This window comes from Chaetodon trifascialis, chromosome 9 (genome assembly GCF_039877785.1).
Source record: "Chaetodon trifascialis isolate fChaTrf1 chromosome 9, fChaTrf1.hap1, whole genome shotgun sequence".
Classification (NCBI taxonomy): domain Eukaryota; kingdom Metazoa; phylum Chordata; class Actinopteri; order Chaetodontiformes; family Chaetodontidae; genus Chaetodon; species Chaetodon trifascialis.
This window is the reverse complement of record NC_092064.1, coordinates 17,547,111-17,569,911: the sequence shown is the minus strand read 5'-3', so window position 1 is coordinate 17,569,911 and position 22,801 is coordinate 17,547,111. Positions and strand designations below refer to the sequence as shown.

The following is a 22,801-nucleotide window of genomic DNA, read 5'->3' as shown; positions in this document are numbered from 1 at the left end:
ACTCTGCTATGTTTCATTCACCAGTTTCCACCCACTTAATTTAGTGATTCAACAACTGCCTTTCTGATCTCTCTAAAAGGAACTATGCAGACCAGAATCCATTAACCTAAAAAGAGAGAGCATGCAGTTTTGTTTGCATTACAGAGTCCTTGTATAACATGTTTCTTCTACCACGAGGTTAGATTTTTAAGGTAGTGTATTAATATTTACATACCGAGGATTCCCCGGCTTAGGCTCTAATTCATGTTTAATTTATGTCTGGCATGTCCTCCAAAGAAAAGGCTGAGGCTCCACTGAGTGAAGACATTAAAGGATGAGTATGAATATGATATTAGAAAGGGAGGACAGACAGCTTCTCTGTGTGTTTGTTGTTGAATGTAGTTTTAACTGCTGCCACGACCGACAGCTTATCCCGTCAGGTGATAGTACAGCTGTATGTACACAAAGGCAGCAAAATAACAGACAACACGCGGAAGCATAATTAGAAATATCTTCAAAATAATTAAATTCACTTTCCTTGCTGGTTTGCACTGAAACACATCGTGCACACCACAGTGCATATTAGCTGGAACCGAATATTTCCCCTCAAACATGGCAGTAAAATGAAGCGACAGCTCGGGGACGTGTTTCCAGCGCTGTCACATCTAAGAATAACAATGGCCTATCAAACTTGTTTGCTTACATGATACAGCAGAATTAGAGTGCACTGACCCGACTGGCACCAGAAATAGCAGCAGCCCTACTTCAGGACAGGGTGAGACAGAGAGAGGGAGCATGGGAAAACAGTGCCTCAGTCAGGCTGCTCTTTGTACGGATGTAAATAGGTCTGAGACGGGTGAATAGGGTGTAGAGTTAACGTGAGAAAACAGATAAAAGACGAGCGAGAGAGGACAGAAAATGAAAAGATGGAGGCGGGGCGGGAGGACAAAATCAAGGTGGCAGACGGAGACGTGTGATGAAGTGGGTGTTCGGCTCTCTGCGAGCTGCTGCGGCCCCTGACATTTATCATACTAATCCCTCAATGGCACACTTGAACTATCATGCAGAGAGAGGAAATGTTATCAAGCTGAAGATAACAACTCTCACTCAGCACAGTGAGAAGAGAAATGCAGCGAGGGGTTCAGAACTGCACCACTCCCTGCCCTTCTGCTTTTATTTCTCCTGATTAGCTGCAGGATATGAAGTTTCATGTCAAGTGACGCAAAGGCATTTTTTACTTTAAGGGTGGATTTATTCCTCTAAGCAGCTCTGATTCATGCCAAAGATATGCAGAGCTGCTGTTAGAAATCTGGTGATAAGAGGCAGTCTGACAGGCAGTGTAGCAGTTCTGGCCTCGCAAATGTTGAATTGTTATCTTTTAGATAACCCTTAGCAAGCAAGTTCATGACTTTTCCTTCAAAAAGGTATCATCCCTTCATAAAACCAAAACCATTACTCTCTATATTATTATGCCTGAGTTCAAATTTTTCACCTTTGATTAAAAAAAAAAACCCTGTGCAGCCAAATTTGCACAGATTTCCACAAAGCCCAGGATATTTATTTCAATGAGAAAGAGTGAGGGCTTTTAGGAATCCTATCTAGATAGAGGAAGACAACAAACAGCTCTGTTTACAAGATATGCACATACATAATACATGAAAAATGACATCAAACATGCATAGCTCTAATGACACCAGCATGTCTGCATAGTCAAAGATACACATTTGCCTCTCTCAGAATACAAACAAAAACAAAGTGGAGTGGAGCATGGCTAGACTTCAGAGGGTGGCAGCATGAACCTTTCTCTCCATCACTCTTTGGCTTTGCTCTCCATCCACAACCTGCTTTAAGCCACATAATTAACCTCTCAGGTGTCACTGAGAGACACAAGTTCACGTCACTCCCCCTCCCTCTCCGCTGCACTCATGCCCTGTCTCCAAGCCCCTCCTCCCTGCGGCGTCTGCCGTGACAACCAGTAACGTTACCTTAGCATCAGAAACAAGCTAACTCTGCCCAGGTGCTACATCACAGTCGCTAACATACTGTATGTGCTGCGAAGTGTTACTGTAACAATCTCAGACCTCAGACGCTCCTCTGGCTCTGATTGGTTGTTTTGTGTCAGGCGCAGTGGATTCTTGCAAATCGCAGTAGGAGCAGTAGGTGGGACCAATGGAGCCGGGGGGTTTTTTCACAGATTACATGTTTCTTGTACTGCTGTCTGGGCAAAGCGAGAGTTTTAGCAAATATGACAAAAAATTACTTTTATACAAGTTACCTACTGCAGCTTTAAGGCAAATCCGTCCGCATGAAGATTAATTCATGCCGCAGCACCAGAGGTGATATCTGGTATCTGTGTATGAAACAGCATCTAAACCTCAAAAAATAAAAGTAATCTCCCATTTTAGTCTTGAAGCACAAACACACAACAACTGTGAAAACAGTTGTGTAATGTCTTATTCTTGAATCTGTCTCTCGCAACTTCCTAAACTTTATGGAGTTTATTTAACTTAACTTAAGATAGTTAAGGGGAAAATGAAGGTTCGATGTGCAACCCTCCGCTCACAGATCCATTACCAGCACAGAAGCCCCACTTATCTTGGGTCAGCTCAGCTTTGCTACATGGCGTCAAAGAGTGCTATAAGACCCTCTTGAAAACGTACACACTAAAGGCCTTGTCACATGTTCATCAATCACATCAGTCCTGTGACGCACCGCAGGGCATTTTAACAAACACTACACAGGGTTCTTGGCTTTATTCAGGCATTCACAACGAACAGGACTCGCACTGACTCATGAATCCCCCACACAGCTCCTGGCACAGCCGACACATTTCTCCATAAACATGCAGCAGGGTTTATAATGCCATTACTAAGCCACTCAAATAAAAGAATGGCTAATAAATATACATGAGATGTGGAGCCTTTATCTTTTTTATGCCATTTTGCAGATCCATCTAACAATCCTGCAAACTGTAACTGTGGCAAGAATTCAAAGCTTCTTTGATCCACAGTAAACGATGATCTTCATTAGGGATCTTTCCATGAACCCACCCCCCCCAACTCTTTGACCCAAGTGTGTTTTACTCTTTCTTCATAAATATGCATGCTTCTTTTTATCCTGTTTGCTTGTATTAGTTGTTACCAGTTAGCAAGTCTTTCATTAATTAATGAGGACTCCAGTGACCTTATTAAGGTCTTCAAGAGGAGACATTTCTATAGCTAGTCTTGTTGCTGCGTCCTTGGGTTAGTGGGATGGCTTCGTGCCCGCTATGTTGGCTGCACACAGTAACTCTGCTGAAGTGAGAGGACTGGCCAACAGCACCAAACAGAAATAGCAGCTAGAAACTAGACACTAGAATTTTAGGTGTGAATGGATCAAGACGACAAGTGCGAGTGCAGATTTGTAAACTAGATGTAGTTGATCAGTATCACATTATGTGTATTAATGTTTAATGTTTGTGGGAACACATCTGTCAGGTATATCGTTACCACTGAAATGATCGGTCAGTTAATTGTAGGGCTGCAGCTAATGATTATTTTCATTATGGGTCTGCTAAATATTTTCATGATTAAGTTTTGTCTATACAATGTCACAAAATTGTGAAAAATGCTCTTTACAATTTCCCAGATTAACTGATTATCAAAACAGTTGTCGATCAACCTTCATTCAATTGACTATTTGACAAATTGCTGAAGCTCTAGTTAACTGACCGGTTCCACTTTGTCAAATTTAAGGTATCCTGTTGGATTTCTGACCACTAGTTGGAGCAAAGGTTTTACAAGTGGGTCTCATTTTGAAGAAACTGGAAAATATCTCCATTTAGGAAGCTGGAATCAGAGAATTTTGACTTCTTTTTCGTAAAATAATTACTCAAACCCAATTAATCGATTATCAAAATAGCCTGCAATTAATTTAATAGCTGAGAATTAATCAATTAAGTGATTAATGGTTGCAGCTCTCGACATGACGATCACGAAGCAAACAGTAGGAACACAGAGTTCATGTTACAAAGTAACCTACAAGCAACTCCGCCTTAGATGTGAAAAAACACTTTGAAGATGTTTTCATCTCCAGCTTATTTATTTATTTATTTATTGATATATTTTGCATTTTTGCTTTTACTGGACAGCTGATCATATGTGGACAGATGGGAAATGTGCAGGGAGACGAAGGGTAATAGCATGCAAGCTGCAATTATATGGTGTGCATCTTAACCACTAACATCTGATGTCTTGCAGACTGACAATTAATGAAAAGATCACAGAAAAACTGATTGTTTAATTGATAATGCAAATAATCGTTAGATATGACCCTCACACGCTGCACACAGTACAGCGTGTTCCTTTGTATGTGTGGGGTTCAGGTGATCATTTTAATTGCTGTGCAGAGACAATGAGATGGACAGTGGCAGCTGCAGCAACCAAACTGCACATTCCCACGATGCCTGAGAGAAAACAAGGTCAACTTGTCACATGGACCTGCCAGACACTTTCCTTAACACACACACACACACACACACACACACACACACAGATCCCCAGGGTGCTGGAGCCGAATGCAGGCGGTATCCACTCAACATGCCATCAGAATTAACGATTTCCAAAAGGCAGAGGAGACGAAGGATACAAAGAATGTAAATACAGTGGATCAGAGCGGACCACACAACAGGGGAGAACGGGAGGGGAGTCACATCGCTCTCTGATTTCTCCTGGTGATCTGATGCTAGTTTCCATTTCAACAGACCACCTGTTGTAGAGATCAGTCCAGGCTAGACCTGGCTCGGTTCTCAGCAGGCCTGACTCCAGTCTCTGCTGACTCACAACTGTTACAACAGTACAGTAATTAAGCTGGGTCTCATTTAAGGTCTCTGCTAACAGGGGCGCAGTGGCAGACTACTTATGGAGAAACATGCTTTTCTCAACAACTAGAATCAAGATGGCATCATGCAAGGTAATTATGCCCAATGGTGCAGCTTCACTCACCAGAAGAAGAATTCAAGCTTATGAATCTGTTTAAAGTCTCAGTTCACCAAAATATCTGTTTGTGTTCACTCACAGAATTAAGTGATGAATCTCTTAAAATTTGCTGCAAATTTGGCAAATAAAGCAGCAGTTCATCCTTTTGGGAACTGCAGTTATTGGTTTTCTACCTGAGAGTCAGAGGAGGTGATCGATACCACTCTCATGTTTACATGACAAACATGAAGCAACAGCAAACAGCCGGTTAGCATAGCTTAGCATAAAGGCTGGAAACAGAAGAAAACAGCTAGCCTGGCTCTGCCCTGAGGTAATAAAACCCATGAAACAGCAAGTCTAAAGCATGCTATTATGTTATCATTAAGTATCTCGTTTCTGCTAATTTGTCATTTGAGTTATGTGTCGGACTATCTCTTGGCCGGGCATAGTGACTTTCATTGCTACACATTCATTAAAAAAAAAAAGGAAAAGCACAGCTGGAACTAATAACGACGATTGCTGCATCTTCACAAGTCAAAAGGTCGGCAGCGAAAAAGGTTTATTCAGCTTAACGTTTCACTCCACGTTTTGGGCATTTTGAGCCATAACTGTACACGTAACTAAAAGAAAGTGAAGACTCTTGGACTAGCAACAGAATAATTTCAGAGCAGTGGTAGAACACAGCTGTGAGGATCCAACCACAGGCTTTCAACTGTGAGGAGCTGCACAGGTTCACTGACCTGAGGCCAGCCCCTCTTCAGTAAGCATCTCTTTGGTCTTCCCTCTGCAGTTACACTCCAAAGAGACTTCACTCTGTCCCTCTGCCTTTGATAACTACTTGGCAAGAAGACAAGACCTTCTGCCCTTTACTCAAAGTTTCCACACTCAGCTATTTTGATATGCCCACACACACACACATAGATACATATAAAGTATGTGTTAAATATACAGTATGACTTCTGACTTCGTGTGGGATGCGGTCATCTTCCCATGTCCAAATCCGCAACTCCCATAATTTAAAAAAACACTAAAATTATTCTCACAACTCCATGCCCACTTGCGTTTCTGTGTCTATGTGTGTGTGAGCGTATCTCAGTGGGCCATTTCCTCATGCCTGCTCCCATGGTGGTACATACGCCCCCTCCATCCTCTTTCCCACGTCCCAGACAAAATGTTCTCCATATCAGCCACTCTGTGAGAAGGCAGAAATAAAATAACACAAGCTGGAAGTATGGGAAAGGCCAACAGGGAGAAGTATTTTTGTACGATGCTGATTGTGATGATACAGAGAGAGAGAGAGAGAGAGAGGTCCCATGACATGGCTTCACAAGTATGAGGTGTACGTTGCTTGCTGCTGGCATATTATGGCTAAAGATAGATTGCAGATACACACACACACACACACACTTAAAGTGTTTTATCCATTGACTCACAGGATACGATACTGAGCTTCTCTTTCATGACAGGACATCTGTTTGCTACATGTTCAGGTGTGAGTTTGTGAATAGGTGTGTATAAGTTTAAGTGATATGGAAGTATTTCTCATATGCAGCACAGTCATCTGAGAAAACACCCTGACAACAATCAAAGGCTTTCCTGTGTATGTATGGCATCAGTTAGAAGACTTAAAGATCCCATGAAATCCTGGGAAACTGTGCATCTTCAGTGGTGACCTACAGCAGCACTCAAGCCATATGGGATGGATGGGAGAGATGGGAAAGATTCATGTTTGCCACTTGCAAGCGTGCAACATGACAGCTGAGGATGGTTGTGATTACAGAGTTGGTTGAGTGAGGGTTAAAAATTATTTGCACTGACAGTGTAACACATATTGACTAAACTTGAGGCCTTATTTTCAAGTTTGTAAGTCAGATTTATCAGAGCTTTCAGAAAAAGGATCTTCACGTGAAAATTAAAGTCAGAATCTCCTTATTGCACTACTCCCTTATAACATGAATGTAACATAAAACTACACTAAGGTGAGTAACTAAAAAGTCCCTCTTTGCTTCTAATCCTATAAAGTCAAACTGCTTTTCTCTCCTTAACAATAATCCATCGGTTTTAGAGTCTAGACTTCCTGTCTATGAGATGTCTTAATACCATTTCATCCCCTGGACAGTACAAGAGGATCCACAGGTGAAAAGTAAAATGATAATTTGTGAAAACTGCCTCAATAAATGTGCTCTTAATCACACTAACGTCATCTCAAGTTCTGGCAAAATACAGTATCTTTGTTGACATGAACTCATTTCTTGCTCACATGCTTTACTTGCCAAAAGCTTTGCCTATTTAGCACTGGGCAAATGAAAAGATCGATTTAAAATTTCTCACATGTTGTGATCTGAAGTCCCGGGTGCAGCAGGATGAAGCAGCCATGAAAACAATGATCCCTTTTGACTGCATCAGCTGGTTCTACTTGGAAAAGGCAGATTCAATGAAATGAATTAATCAAATCATATCAGACTATTTTCTCCTGAATGTCTGGTGTGACCCAGATAAAAAAATATATCTCAGTAATCACAGTTTGTTCAGAAGAGAAAAAAAAAAAAACTGAACTGAAAATAAAACAGAAAACACTAAATTTGAGCCTTAATAATTCCATAGACAAACACTAAAGCCAGAGAAAAGAGCAAACCAGTAAATTTAACTACTAACCATGATCCAATGTAACTAAACACTGTGAAGCCATTCTGCTCGCTGGAGTCAGTGGCACAGTGTCATGGCTGAGGGCTGACAGGTTGCATTAGGTTAAAAGGATCCTAATGTGCATTAGATCAGCACAGAGCATTATTTCAGAAAAACAACATCCATTATTAAGCAGGGTGTTGAACTATCAGAGAATAGACAGAGATCCTGACAGGCCTCTAGTCTCCACTTGTGCCTGTGCAGCTCCCAGAGGACAACTTCAGACACAAGGATCATCCAGAGCCTGAACATCTCAAGCTTTATGCTGCTGCAGCCCAAAGCTCTGCAAGTTCTCTTGCACGCACACACACACCCGCGCACACACCCATACGGACAAGGCAAGGAATAAGCCACCTATGTTAAGCCAGTAGGGTAACTCCAAAATGTTGTACAAAAAAGAACTCCATGACTTAGCATGATACAGATTATCATAGCCTATATTATGCTTAGTAAGTGGGCTAACCCCATGACTTAGCTTGACACAAGCTATGCTAGCCTGTACCGTGCTGAGCAAGTAGGCCAACTCCATGACTTAGCATGACACAAGCTATGCTAGCCTGTACTGTGCTAAGCAAGTAGGCCAACTCCATGACTTAGCATGACACAAGCTATGCTAGCCTGTACTGTGCTAAGGAAGTAGGCCAACTCCATGACTTAGTATGACACAAGCTATGCTAGCCTGTACTGTGCTAAGCAAGTAGGCCAACTCCATGACTTAGCATGACACAAGCTATGCTAGCCTGTATCATGCTAATCAAGTAGGCTACCTCCATGACTTCACACTAAGCAGGTCAACTCCATGACGTGGCGTGATACAGACTATCATAGCCTGTATCACCCTTAGTAAGTTGGCTATCTCAGGACTTAGCATACTACAAGCAATGTTAGCCTGTATCATGCTTATCAAGTAGGCTAATATCACGAGCCACAAAGCATGGCAACAACGCAACTGTCCCAGCATGTTCTTCAGCTTTTAGTGTCCACTGGAAACTTGGTTTTGAAACTTCATTAGGAGTGCGGTAGTGCGCATGCCTCACAGCAAGAAGGTCGCTGGTTTGATCCCCAGGTCAGACAGGGCCTTTCTGTGTGAAGTTTGCATGTTCTCCCGTGCATGCGTGGGTTCTCTCCGGGCACTCCGGCTACCAAAAACATACTCATTAGGTTAATTGGTGACTCTAAATTGTCCTTAGGTGTGAGTGTGAGCGTGAATGGTTGTATGTCTGTATATGTTGCCCTGCGATCAACTGGCAGGGTGTACCCCGCCTCTCGCCCGTTGACAGCTGGGATAGGCTCCAGCCCCCCGCAATGCCGAAAAGGGATAGTCGGGTGTAGGCAAACTGTCTGCGCTTTGAGTCTTTTCCTTTTTTTTTCTAAATGCCACAGTGTGTTCTCTAGTCTTGCATTTGAGCTGCTCTCATTCTCGCTGACCCTTGGATCTGAAGTTGTCCACTGTAGATATCCACCAAATAAAGACCACATTCAAGGCTGGACTCATGTCTAAGATCCGTCAAGTCACCACAGTCTGAATCATCCTACCTTAACTGGACCTTCCAGCCACATTTATTTGGTGACTCCCACAAAAGGAGGCCCAGGAAGCCGGATGATGGGTTTATTAGTAATATAACTTTCACTTGACAATAGCACAGAAGCTAGCCCTTTTCAGTAGTTAGCCACGGTTCTTGTAAACAAGCACCACTGAGTCTCATCTCCAGCACACTAAAAAACAAAAACGACCGGAGGACAAAAGGAGAGGCCCCTCGGCCAAGCAGTGAGTGTTTTTCTCACATTGGCCATACTTAACAGTGGCACAGAGAGGGCTCTGTGTGTGTTTGACCTCAAAACAGAGATGAGAGGCGAGGAAGCATTTAAGTCACGGCGTCAAAATGAAAAAAAGAGACAATTTCTCCCCCAGAAATCAAAGCGCAGCAACCAGTGATGGACTAGATGTCTCTGGATGAGACGACTGCATTCCTCTGCTGCATTCCTCCGCTGCCACTGCTAATCAATAATCTTCATTCACACCAATGAAATAACATTCTATGGGACTTCTACATGATATCAGAAGTCTTATAATATTATGTAACATCTGTTCAAATGTCTATATATATGTGTGTGTTTTGATGATGAAGTTGCCCTCTCTGCTCTGGTTTCAAATCAACCTTCACACCACAGCATCAAAGCACATGCCTGGTTTTTATCCTCAGTGTTATAAACTGTTCTCGTGATTTTGACTGTATATCATGCTGGATGAAATTAATCACACAGTGAGATTTTCACTAAAATGTGCACTTTGCACTGCAGGTGTGCCCCATTAAGTCTGGAAACCATACAGGTACTTATGTAGAAAAGACAAGCCTGCCTTTGTAGTCACATCTTGTTACCATCTTTTCGGCATAAGATACCATTTCCTCAGGTGTTGGCTTTGCTTCAACATCTTGTACTCTGCTGCATTAATGTCTTATTGACGCTTTCCAGGATCACACATTTGCTTGCAGGACGTCCTGCAGCTCTGCTGATGCTCATGTTAAAAGCTTCTCTCCTTTGATACAAGTTAAAAGATAAATCTAATAGTGGTTAAAAACAAACCTCTTAGTTTATTTCAAGCCATCTTAGTGGCCTGAAAGCTTGTGACATAATCCCTCTGCCTCAATTTTTCATATCTCTCTTGCTCTAACAATGTCAACCTACTACTGCCTACGTACTTTTGTACCTTTTTCTACCAATATAAAAGGGCAAATATAGTGTTGAAAACAAAAGATAATCATCATTCAATGTGTTATAAGAGTTAATAGTTATTTTGAACCTTATCAGCATTATCAGAACGTCAACTCTCATCATCCTCATGTGAAAACAGATCTGGAAAACAAGTTGTAAACACAACCAACATTTCTGTATTTAAGGCATTAAAGCATCTGTTTTCAGGATAATGCATCCTCAACTTCAAGATTTTCTTGTCAGGTTTTAGGTTATTCATGTTGGACCAGTAACTTAAGACAGAACTCTAGAAACTGTGGTTGCGGTTTCGAGGGGCATAAATTACTCAATTTTCTTACAAATTAAGCAAAGTGGTAGTTTTGCAATGTCAGAGGAGCTAGTGAATTTTTGTTGGCATTTTATAACACACATAAGGCCCATATATCACACATCCCTTAGCCCATCTGACGGTGCAGTGTCGATTTCAACATTTTGGTAAAACTCCACGCCCCTGCAACGCCTAAGAATGATCACTATTTCTTAAAGCCAAACCACCATGTAGAAACCATCATTTTGACATTGGAGTCAGTGTGACTGACAAGGAGGAACAGCTGGCTCGACGTGGGGCCACTAAACAACCTTTGAACCAGAGTGAGGAAAAACAAGTTAACTGGAGCATTTCCAGGACAAAAATGCCAGATCTCAAACGTTTGTCCTCCTGTACACTGAAACTGGCAAAGAGCTGCTCATAAAATCTAAACATTAACTAAAAGAACTGTTATTTCTCAATACTGAATCAGTGAGCAGTTACTGTACATAAATTAGAAATTAATTCATGGCATTACGATTTAATATGCAGACAGAGCAAATGCCATTTATATGGTTTCTACTTTTGGTTGCTGCGGTAAACAGAGAACAAGCATCACTGTCCATAATTGCAGCTTTTATCACTCATTCAGACCCACAGACTGTATTTAGCTTTTCAGGCTGGCTGGTGGTTGCCTGTTTAACTGTGTATCTCTGCTGAAGTTAAACTTGAATTTCATCTGCATGTTATAAGATTTTGACAGCTCATCCATCTCAGGAATTTCTGTTCCAACCGTTGTGTACACCATGATTTATGTGTAATGCCAGCAGTCAGCGCAGATGCAGGAAGCAGTGCACTCTTAATGTAACAAGGTGAAAAGTAAGAGTGTGGGGGTCGGGGTGGTGTGTATGCACATCTGACTCCCATCGAGGAGACTTACCAGTAACCACGTTTCCAATATACAGTTAATTTGCCATAACCATGATCTCTCTCTGTAATGTAGTTTTCAAAATGCATTGCCATCTGGTTGAAAGAATTGTCCTACATTAATAGTTCTTGTCTACCAGCAGGGCTGCTTTTGGTTCCAGTCTGGAACAAAGAGACGCCTTTGGCTTTCAGTGAATATAATTTTGGATACAACTTAATTGAAGTGACGCAGAATCACAAGCTACAGCACAGACAGAACAATCACCGCCCTTCCTCTGTGATCAAAACTTCTTTTTCTTCACATTTATTCCTTGACAAACGGCTGATCCATCCCCATTCAGACGCTATAAAAAGTGCACAAACCGCAATTATTACTTTTGTGTACCAAAGTGAGCCAGAACGACATGCCAAAAATCCAAACAGCATTCTTGTGGGGAAGAAAACACAAAGTTGCATGCATACTTTTCTACAGTTTGCACTGCTGTAAGAGACAGAAATTAAATCTAGGATGAAATCAATGAAATATTCACTCAGGCCTCGACCTAACACTAGCACACTGCACCTCTTCAACACGTCTTACGTAATCACAGAGGGCTCCTCAGTGTCCTTAGTCATGTTGATGTGTCTGACTAATGAGTTTTCTCCAAACCCACTGGAGGTTAAGAGTTTATTTCAGGGTTGATACAACATTGTGCAGTTTGCTTTGGTTTGTTGTTTCAACCATGACCCCAGTTTAACTTAGCAAGCCATCCCACAGAGTAGAGTTAGATTTATTACAGTACCTCAGTGCACTCAAGGGTGCAGAAGTCTAGCAGACAATCTGGAGGGATAAAAGAGCAACTAGTCATATCACATTTACAAAAAGTGATGATAAGACAAGGTTGATGATGTCTTAACACATTCATGGTGGTTCCATCCATATCTGCTCTCCATCTCATATTCAGTAGTGTGGCATCACACTGTGTTGAAGCACTTTGAGGTTTAGTGCCTTGCTCAAGCAGGGCCTGACAGTTTGATAGTGACAGCAGATCAGCTTTCTTCCACTTGCCAAAGCTTCATAAAACCAGCTCATGACTTTTAAATGACTTCCAAATGGAGAGATCACATAGACAGTCCTGTAATAGTTGTCAAGTGAATTGTGCTCTGAATACAATGTCAGAGAGAACAGGCCTACTTCCTGCTTCCCTACAGAGTGTGCACGGCTCAAACCTGCAAAACACTCCAGATGCAAAAATAGCCCTTCATCCTGTTTGTATTTTCAATCATTTTGACTCAAGTGGCTTTGAAAGCACCACCCTGACCTCTTAACCTCTCTCACTGCCATAAAGAAAGGTCTAGGTCACCCACAGAAATTCACAAGAGAGGTCATTTTGGGGAATCTCACAATTTTCCTGCTTTCCAAGTGTCAGACAAACACGAGAGGCTTTTAATATATTTTATGTCCCAGTTTACACGTAGGTTTAACGATGAGCTTCTGGCTCAATTTCTGGTTATCTCAGGGATCAGGTAGCAGCTCCTGTCAAAGTCAAATACCTTCCTGAGTGCTGAGGCTTTTACACATTGTGCTCATTAGCCTTGTGTTAATATAACAGTTTTCACCTGGACTCACAGAACCCTTCAGATGACCACATAGTTTGGGCATTTTCAGAAAAATACACATTCGTAGATGAATTAATCTGCTGTGAATGTGGCTGCAGGCATGTGTAAACAGGATGTAGACATTCAATGACATCTAATTTATTTATAATTAATAACATTATTGAATTTAGAAATACCTGTAGCATGACCACAGAGAATACTCGAGCTACGGGCGGGCATGGGCATACGTCCGCCCTGATTGACAGCTTGCCCACCCAATCAGAAATTAAAAAAATAAATAAATAAATAAAAAAAAGATATAATACGATTTTCACAGTTAAAGGTCCCATATTATGAAAAACTCACTTTTTGGGGTCTCTGCTGCTGCTACACGCATACAAAGTGTGAAATAAGACCGTCCGTCTGGCATTGTTCTGTTGTTGGCTGTAAAGAGGAGCACAAATCGCTCCATCGGCTTCCAGCCGCAGAGGACAGAAGAGCACCGTGGACCGAATTCATTTGTAAACTAATGCATTTGGAAAATTTTTTCTAAACTGGAGTATGTTCGAAAAACTAACTAAAAACTAACTCAATTTAAACTGCATGTTTAATGGCCCAGTTTAAAAAAAATAAAAAATAATAATAATAATCTGGGATTAATCCCTAAACCCCCTATTAGGTAGGTACTGATAAACACGTCTGAACACTTTCTACCATAACATAGGCCTTATCAATTTTGGCAAAGTGGTGATCAGGCCCATCCAGACTTAATCCACACCCGCCCATCTGTCACATTCTGCGTCCGCCACTGCGATATGGGCAGAGACTGCACCTGCAGAAGCCTTGCCACAATCCAAATTATTACTCAAAACTCCTTTCAGCAAGTTTGCAGTCAGGGGTGTCTGTGACTTAATCACATGTTGTCTTCTTAGTATCATTTTAAGACTTTGAGCTAAAATGCATTGCAAAGTGCAGTGCCCATAGAATATGCTCAATTAATATTCTGTTAGCTGAGGAATAACTCGCTGGCATGCGCTGTATTACTAGACCTCAAAACTGCCCCGTTAAGAAAACTGCAAGAGATGAACAAATAATAGGAGCTCACTATGTGTTCAAACGCCTATAATACGAATTAATGTAAGGTCAGGAGAGGGATCCTCCAAAATACTGAAGACAAACCTCTTCTCACAGCTTCCTCACAACCACTTTGCAGCTGAATGTGGCCACTCAGCTCTGCAGCTGGGATGGTGTAAAGTTTATAAAACAATAGAAAGTGAGGCCTAAGCTCCCATTATGATGGTGGAGCAGTAATGCTGACATCAGCTCAACATTCCTCTTACAAATGAATACCTCGATAATTAAATGCTTACCACAATGTGCACTTAATTCAAGTAAAAGTGAATTTCAACAGCCAGGTTCTACATTTTGTCTGTGTCACCGGCAGTGAAACAGTATCCCCACTTTAACTAAAACAACACATGATGACAACAGGTCATTAAGTAGCAGCAGTGAGCTGACCTGAGTGGGCACATGTTTTGTGTGTATGTGTGTCTTTATGTGTCTTTGAGACTTTGGGGGACTGTGAGGGCGCCAGGTGTACGCAGCCGTCCGTCTGATCAGGGGACTTCAAAGGCCATCAGAGCAGCGGTAAGTGGCCACAGTCAGAGGAGAGCTGGCTCTGCAGATGCTGTGTTCGCTAAAGGTGATCTCTAAGCTGCAAGATATGAATGGTTTTACCCTGCAGCCACATATGGAGCAATACATCAGAGTACACTAAAGCTGTCCAGTGTGTGTTGAACCCTCCAATACAGTCTTACAGATGAAATGCCGCATTGCACATCTGCAGACAAGGCCGATGTTGTGTTAAAGCTTTCTGCTGGCAATCACACTGGTGTGCGTCTTATTAAACCAAACCGTGTTGAAAAATGTCACAAAAAGCATTGAAACTGAACAAATCAGGAAAATCTGTATTGTCTGAAGGCTGTTGTTTGGTGGTTATTGCAAAATCACTTCCATTGCAGATGTTTGTCCGTTCCAAGCCACCACGGGTACAACAAAAAGGATTTCTCTTTGGGAGAAAAATGGACAAAAGTGTATTTAGTCATTGTTCTGGTAAGCGAAGATTGGTGGAATATTGACTTCCTTCCTTTCTTTTACATAGTAAACAAGTGTTAGAACACTCGCTTTGACAACAAAAAGTGTTGATAATAAGATATCAATCAACACAGCTTGGCTGCAGATTGTTTCTTGCTTGAGCTACATTATACAAACAATCATTTCCTGCTACGAGATGACAGCAGCACAAAGTCCTGGGAGCTTTCTCCACCAGTAACAGCCCTGCACCCTCTCCATCACTGGTTTGCTATTGACCCAGGTAATGGTGATAATGGATGTTATTCACATCAATGGGAAGATCAAACAGTAAAAGGAAACCTTTTGCTTCGACAATTCATGCTCCCAAGTGCAAAGCTTCGACCCATTAAACGGTTCAGTGGGGAAACACCAGCTCCAAACACTTCTCCTACGAAAAACACCTGAAAACAACTGCAGCTTCTCCTCTGTCTTCATGGTCTAACACTTTCATTTTCTTCACATTTCACACACTTGAAAGCTGACACTACCAACAACAATGCGACAAGGCCTCGAGGATTTATTCAAGGACAAGATCTCTTCCTGGACAATGACTGGAAATGTACGTGAGAGACAGAGAGAGAGAAGAGAAACACTGTCATCAGCCTGACAGTCGAACTGCAGCAGTCAAACAAGAAAAACACACCATAAACAGACACATGCAATCCTGTACCCTTATCAACAAATGAGTCAGGAGCTGCCTTCTCCGAGGCACTTTCACACACAAACCTTAATGACATGAGAAAAGAAGAGTGGTATTACTACAGAATACCCACAAGACCAGTGTGTGAAACTGCAGTGTCTTTCCTCATCAGGCCGTTCGACCAAACTTTTGTTTAATTCTACGCGGTTTGCAAATGTTGTGTTTACCCTCGATATTTAATGGTGATTGGTTCAGACAATAGGATTTGTTTTTATAATCTGGTCCGTCAGTCATTTTCAAATATCTTTGGACAATAAACTTTTTTTGGTTCTGAATCTGATCCTGAGAGTCGGACATTGCTGCCAATATATATAAGGTAAAGGAATTGCTGCAGGGTTACAGTAATAATCTTGCAGTAATCTTTTGAAGCCGGCCTTTGTAAGGTCTGCTGAACAGCAACAGCTGTGGACACAAGTGGTAATGACTGTACGGATTACTGGATAACAGCACGTTATACTATACTGCTATAGATTCTCTGAAGACACCCTTTTAAGAAACAGGTTGCAATATCAGCGTTGACCAATTCACAACCAGCAGCATCATTGCTTTGGTTTGAATTCTGATGGTAAAAAAGCAAAAACAAACTAACTTCCAGCAGTCTGAGTCTCAAACTCAAAACCAGCGTGCATGTTTAGTAACAATTGTCAAGATATATGCAAAGGATTTCCTGCTGTTTTCAGATCTGCTGTCCGTTGCCTTTCACTGTGGCACAGGGCTGGTACTCTCTCGCCTTTGTACTGTTTTCTTTCCAGGTTTCAATGGGGATCTGGATTATGTTTCACTAACCCTAACAGCCATAAATTCACCAAAACAATTTTCGACATGTCCAGATGGATGCTGCACTGTCACGGCCCAGATCAAGAACAGTGGTGGACTGCTCCTTTTCTGCCTGGTGTCCTGAGGAGTCTGTTGCACGAGAACACATAAACAGAGAACTTGAACAGCTCACGGCTGTATTTCAGGACAGAGATAAGACACCATGTGCCCGTGGCAAACTTTCTCCACACAAGGACCTAATTTTGGGCATTGTGATTATTTTCATCGGTTGGTTACTAAGAAGCATTGAAGAATATGTAATATCTTTCCCAAAAACACTGTGTGTCTTTCAATAATCTGCTCACAACGAATAAGAGTGAAAGTGAGAGTGTTTATGTTTGTACGTCAAAACTCCACCATGTTCTAACAACCTGCTCCACAAACCTATCCATGGAAACGACACGTCACAGTCCCAGCTGTGGATATGTGCTGGAAGAGAGGTCTGAATTTAGGCACTTCCATTTCAAACCCTCTCTGCTCTGCTGATCTACTGCCAGATTGCTGGGCCTCAATTTTCTATGCTGTGGTAGAGACACAACAAGGCCACTTATTGTGCATGACCAGCTCACTTTTTCTGAAGAGCAGCAGTTGTTTCGGGCACATGAAACTGAAACACGGCGCCACAGCCCAGCAGAAAGTGAGCGAGGTCTAATGTGAGCCGCTCTTTGGCCCGGCTTGATTAGTTGATGTCACAGGAAGTGAATTGTATCCTTATCAGGGGTCACAATACAATCCAACAGCATGTCCTCCCTCTGATGTCATCAGGGCCTTGAGATGGAGATCTGGCACAGACACAATAGCATCCATTTGTCCTGCATGTGCACATACATGTGCATGTATTCAGACAGTCTTTTTGCAGCCCTGAGGCGTGTTAACCAACATCATGCTCGAGATAATAGCCATTGAACATACTGAGGGGGAGAAAAGTGGACCACAAACAGCTTTTTTTTCCCAACAGTGAACAAATAATCTGGTGTGAACTTTGCCTGAAACCAAAGACCTTTATCACTGATCACTGGTGGAAAAGAGTCACATCACTATCTTTACTGTTTGAAATCCAACAGAGTGCAAACAGCTCTGCAGAGGCCATCTAATGCCAGATTCCACGCTCAGATGTAAATATCATCCTCCGGTCAAACAGCTGCGCTTCAGTGATTTAAAAAATGTAATATGATGAATGGCGGGGTAGATATGTATTGGAGATGAAGGGTACCAGCACAGATGTGAAGAAAGCCAGAGAAGAAGGGGAAGTGGACTTGATAAGAGCAGAGAGGGTTGGAAGAGATCAAGGACAATGGTGAGGCTGAGGCTAAACAGGAGATCAGCACAATACAGGGGCAAGGGAGGGACAGGTTCATGTGCTGGAGGACAAACAGGCAGAAGGAAAGGTGAAGGTGTGCGGAGAGTGGCAGGGCAAGCGAAAAGGGAAGTCAAGCTCTTGGAGGAAGGGGTGGAGGGGGAAAGCACACATTGACATGTCTTGTTTAAACAAACAAGGTGACACACCAACACAGAAAAGTATTTTGAAAAGGAGCTGTAAAGCAGACAGCTGAGAGAGCATGCCCTTCTCATCCACATAACACCACATGTAGAAATCTACACTCACATGCACTCTTCTAATAATAAACACACACACAAACACACACACCATCCAACTTTTTTATGACAGTCTCACACTGTTGATTTAAAGACATCTGATTAACAACAACCAAGAGGATAAACTGCACAGGTGAACACTTTTCTTTCCTTTGGCCTCACACTGAAACGAGTATCTCGCTCCCAACCTGTGAAACGCAGACACTCCAGCTATTCACCGAACAGGCAAGAGCTGACAGAAAGCAGGCGGGGAGTTCCCGACTACAACCGGACCTCTGTGGATGGCCGGTGGTTATAAATACATGTAGCAAAGTACACAAACTATAACTTCAGGAGCCATGGAAAAGAGCAGGTATGTGTCTCATTATGCTAAAGTAATTTCTTTACTATAAAGCAGAAGTGAGTTTGCCACAAATCTTTTACAATTAAGAGTTTTCATTTCTCCATATTGATGCATTACACCACCTGCAAACACACCCACCGTGCAAAGGAAATGCATCCAACCGCAGCCTTTGATTGGGTGGTGCTTTCATTTCTCAATTAATGAAAGTGTCTCATTCTGAAATCTACTTTATGTGTGGATTTTACACAGATAGGAAACCTGCTAAATCAGTTTAGCACATACAGCCAGGTTAAAACAACACAGGCCTGCAGTGGGTGGATGGGTCTACTACTGCTGAGTAGAACTGTACTGACAAGCCAGTGAAGAGTCTCTCTGCAGAGCACGCTGCAAGGAGGTAAAGCTTCTGTGCAGACAACGGCTGAACTAGGACCTGTTCAGCTCCCAAGGCCTCCTGACTGGATCCTGTACTTCACATAAATGATGAACTTCTATGAAGATGCATGATGAAGAGCAGTCTGAACTGTTGCTCACATCAGCCACAATGCAGTTCCATAATTCCTACTTTCGTGACAAACTTCTTCTAAGTTGTTTCTGTGATGTATCGTGGGATAGGAATAGTTTGAACACACAGATCAACACGCAATTCCCAGCAGCAGCAGCAGCGCAAACCCGCGTGTTGCACGAATCCAGTGCCAAACGTTTCCCGGACACTCACCTCCCCAGGTGAGAAAGAGGACCAGAAGTCCGACGAGCAGAGAGCTAGCGTCCCGTACAGCCATGCTTTGTTTGGTCGGTCCTGCAGCGTCCGTGCTGGGGTATGTGTGTGTAGACGGAGTCTGACAGGGACTGGTCCTCCTGGGAAAGTGAGATACAGAGAGAGAAAGAGAGAGGAGCGGCAGCGCCGCGCGGGGAGGTAAGTGATGCAGGAGGGGCAGAGAGCGGAGGTCCTGCGCTGTAAAAAATGTCCGTCTGAAAGACTTACTCAAGCGCACTCCTAATATGAAATGCGATATATTTTCTCGACACGGACTTTGCTTTACTGCTCGGTCTCAGCTCTTTTATGGCCTCTTTATTTAGATGAGTAAACCTACAGGAGTCCAGAGACCGTGTACAAATGGATTCTTGAGATGGATCTTTTTTGCAGTGTGCAAAAAAAAGGAGGAACTTGAGCGAGAGCAGCAGGAGGGCGGAGGTCTCGAGCGAGGGACAGTGAGAAGTTATAATTTACAGCTCCCCAACATGATGCTCACCAAAAGTACTCTCACCCATGTATCTCAATCTGTTTCTCAAGTTTCTCCACAGAAAATCATGACCAGTGAAAACTAGTTGAGCATGAGCAGCATTCATGAGGTGAGGGCGTGAAAAGGTGTGGCCCCTGCTCAGGACAGGTCAGGACACTGTGTGTGTGTGTGTGTGTGTGTGTGTGTGTGTGTGTGTGTGTGTGTGTGTGTGTGTGTGGTGACCTCTGTGTAATGATTTCTTTAGTTTGCAGTGGTGTGTTGGGGGCTCTGCAGCTGCAGAGCATCTTCAGCCTCGCACTCACCACCAGTCACAAAGGTGAAACACTTATGCAAACACTGAAGGATATAGAGTGTTTTGGACCATCTCATACAGGATTTCCCCTAGACTGAGCACATATTAAGAATATATGCGTCCAGTATTTATTTGACAACATTAGTTACAGCAGATTTAGATTATTAACAGAAAATATAAATCAGGTAATAATTTATTTCGTATTATTATAGATTAAGCTGCCCAGCAGTATATAACATATTCAGATTAGCTCCATCTTTACCAGCTGCAACATTCATGATGTTAATGCATCACGAATTATAATCATGTAATATAATATACATTATTCTGAAATGGGCCATTTTGCACAATGAGTATTTTTACATTTTGTAATGCAACTATAATTTAATGTTAATAGTTGAATCCAGGACTTTTGTGTACTACTACCTTTCCTCTGTGCTATTGCAACTTTTGCTTACATAAGTAGAAGATCTGAGTATTTCTTGGCTATTTTTCAGGGACTGTAAGACAATTTAAGAAGAACAAATCAGCCATTCATTTTATAACACTCACAGTACTCACTATTCAACTGAAGTTTGTTCTCTGTCAATAACTGGTCGAAAGATCATTTTTATCTACATCCAAGCCCTCATAAAAATTGTGAATATGACTCCCCCACTGTGCTAGATGCCAAGCTTAATATGGACATATTAAGGGAGTGGATCAGACTGACTCCTTAAACAAACCACGTGAAAGCGTGTTGCCTGCCAGAGGACATCTTATCATTTACATGATGCTGACCTCCTGCACTTTGGTGCTTCTCTGATAAGTTAAACAGTTTATCGTATACATGGTTTTGACTGTCAGGGATGGATAATTATAATGTTTGCCAGATTAAAAAAGCACCCACACATTACTGGGATGTGCACAACGAAAACAAATTCTCAGAGTAACAGAGGCCTGTAGGAAAATGATATATAATGCTGTGCTGTTAACACTCTGGTCAGATACCAGGCTGCTGTGGGTTTCTTCATCCGAGTCAACATAATTTCAGTATTTAGTTCGCCCAGACTGGAGAGTAGCACAGTAAATAGATACAGGAGCTTCAGCTTCTCATTAAATAAATTAGGGTTGATTTTGAATGAGTAAAACTCAACCTGGGACTAATGGGTTGATAACAGCTAAAGTTCAACTTATAGATTTTTTTGAGACTGATATCAATATTTAAGAGTAACATGTAATTTAAGAGACACAAAAACACAAAGAAATTACAAAACAAAAACAAACAATCATATTTCTCTGAGGGTCGTTATGCTGTCTGGAGCTGCAGTAGTAAAAGTAGTCCTCAGCTCAACCCTGGTGTTTGGCACAGCCCCGATCACCTGACCGGAAGACCCGAGGGACCAGTTTGTGTTACAGACAATACAGCGCTTCCCCAAACTCTGCACAGACAGTGATAAAACTCCAAACTGTACAGTACAGTTACAACAATCGTTTTATGTCAGTATTATTTGATCCCGTGTGAACTATCACAGTGTGTCCAGTTGGAAACAGATCAATGAATGGTGGGACGTTGTATGTACACTGATCTCTGTAACCTTTGCTGCTGGAAAACACCGCTGTGTCTGCCATCTGTGCCTGCCAAGTGGATTGCCTCTGAGTGCAGGTCACAGGCACATAGGAAGGAGCAGGCGGTGATACCAAACTCACTCGTGCAAAAGAGTCCACAGCGGAGACGAGGTCTGCTTCTGGCAGCGGTGCTGGACAGTGAAAGTCCTCAAAGGAGGAGACAGTTTTCCAGAAGGATGGAGCAGACGTGGTTGGTTTTGTTTTAGCTTTTTCCACATTATTGTGCTTTTAAATGCCTGGAAAAGAGGAAGTGAGGACACTGGCCAGGACAGAATGGTTAATTTGTCTTACATGCTTCATTTAATTCTGGTTGGATCAGGGCACTTCATGTTTGAAGCATATTAGTTTTAGGTGGACTCCGACATTTCACTGCTCTATTTCAAGCTGTGTTTTTTAGATAGGATCTTTCATTTGTTTTCATTTGATGGCAACCAAATAAAGAGGCCATGAGAGAGATTCAGGGACCTTTTTTTCTGTGTATTTCTCTGCCAAACTGTTGCATTGTGAATGTGAAAGCCCTCTGTGTGAGGTAGAGCGGTTGAATACTAGTGGAGGACACATGTACAAATGGGAGTTTTGGTGAAAAGCCAGTGCTGATAACAACACACATTTTCAGACATTTTCTCTCCTTGAAGTCAATCACACTATTTCACTAATGTACCTGACATGAAAAGTGACAGAAGAATGTCGGAAAGTTACAGAAATGTTTAGACAAATAGTCATGTCACATCAGAAAGATGCAAAAGGAAGGGGTTTCCAAACTAGTCAACCATCTGACAAGCATTGCTATTGATATACTAGCTCCCTGAGGGGTAGGTGCTGCTGCAGTATGAACCAAAAGTAAGTATTCAATTTGGAACGCAGCCAGTGTTTTAAATCAATTTGGGTAGTTCGCATAAATTAGCCAGGTGTCATTTCAGCCAACAAAATCAGCAGGCTGCCTCTGT

General features: G+C 42.2%; 1 protein-coding gene across 6 annotated transcripts in view; it reads right to left on the bottom strand.

Annotated features, from left to right (window-relative positions):
* Positions 1–19,728, bottom strand: part of mcamb (melanoma cell adhesion molecule b) — a 35,431-nt gene extending 15,703 nt beyond the window's left edge. For all 6 annotated transcript variants that reach the window (XM_070971130.1, XM_070971129.1, XM_070971132.1 and 3 more), the window contains exon 1: positions 19,429–19,728. In XM_070971130.1, the coding sequence (XP_070827231.1) occupies positions 19,429–19,492 (64 nt within the window). In that variant the 5' untranslated portion in view covers positions 19,493–19,728. The remainder of the gene's footprint in view (positions 1–19,428) is intronic.
* Between the last annotated feature and the right edge of the window lie 3,073 nt (positions 19,729–22,801).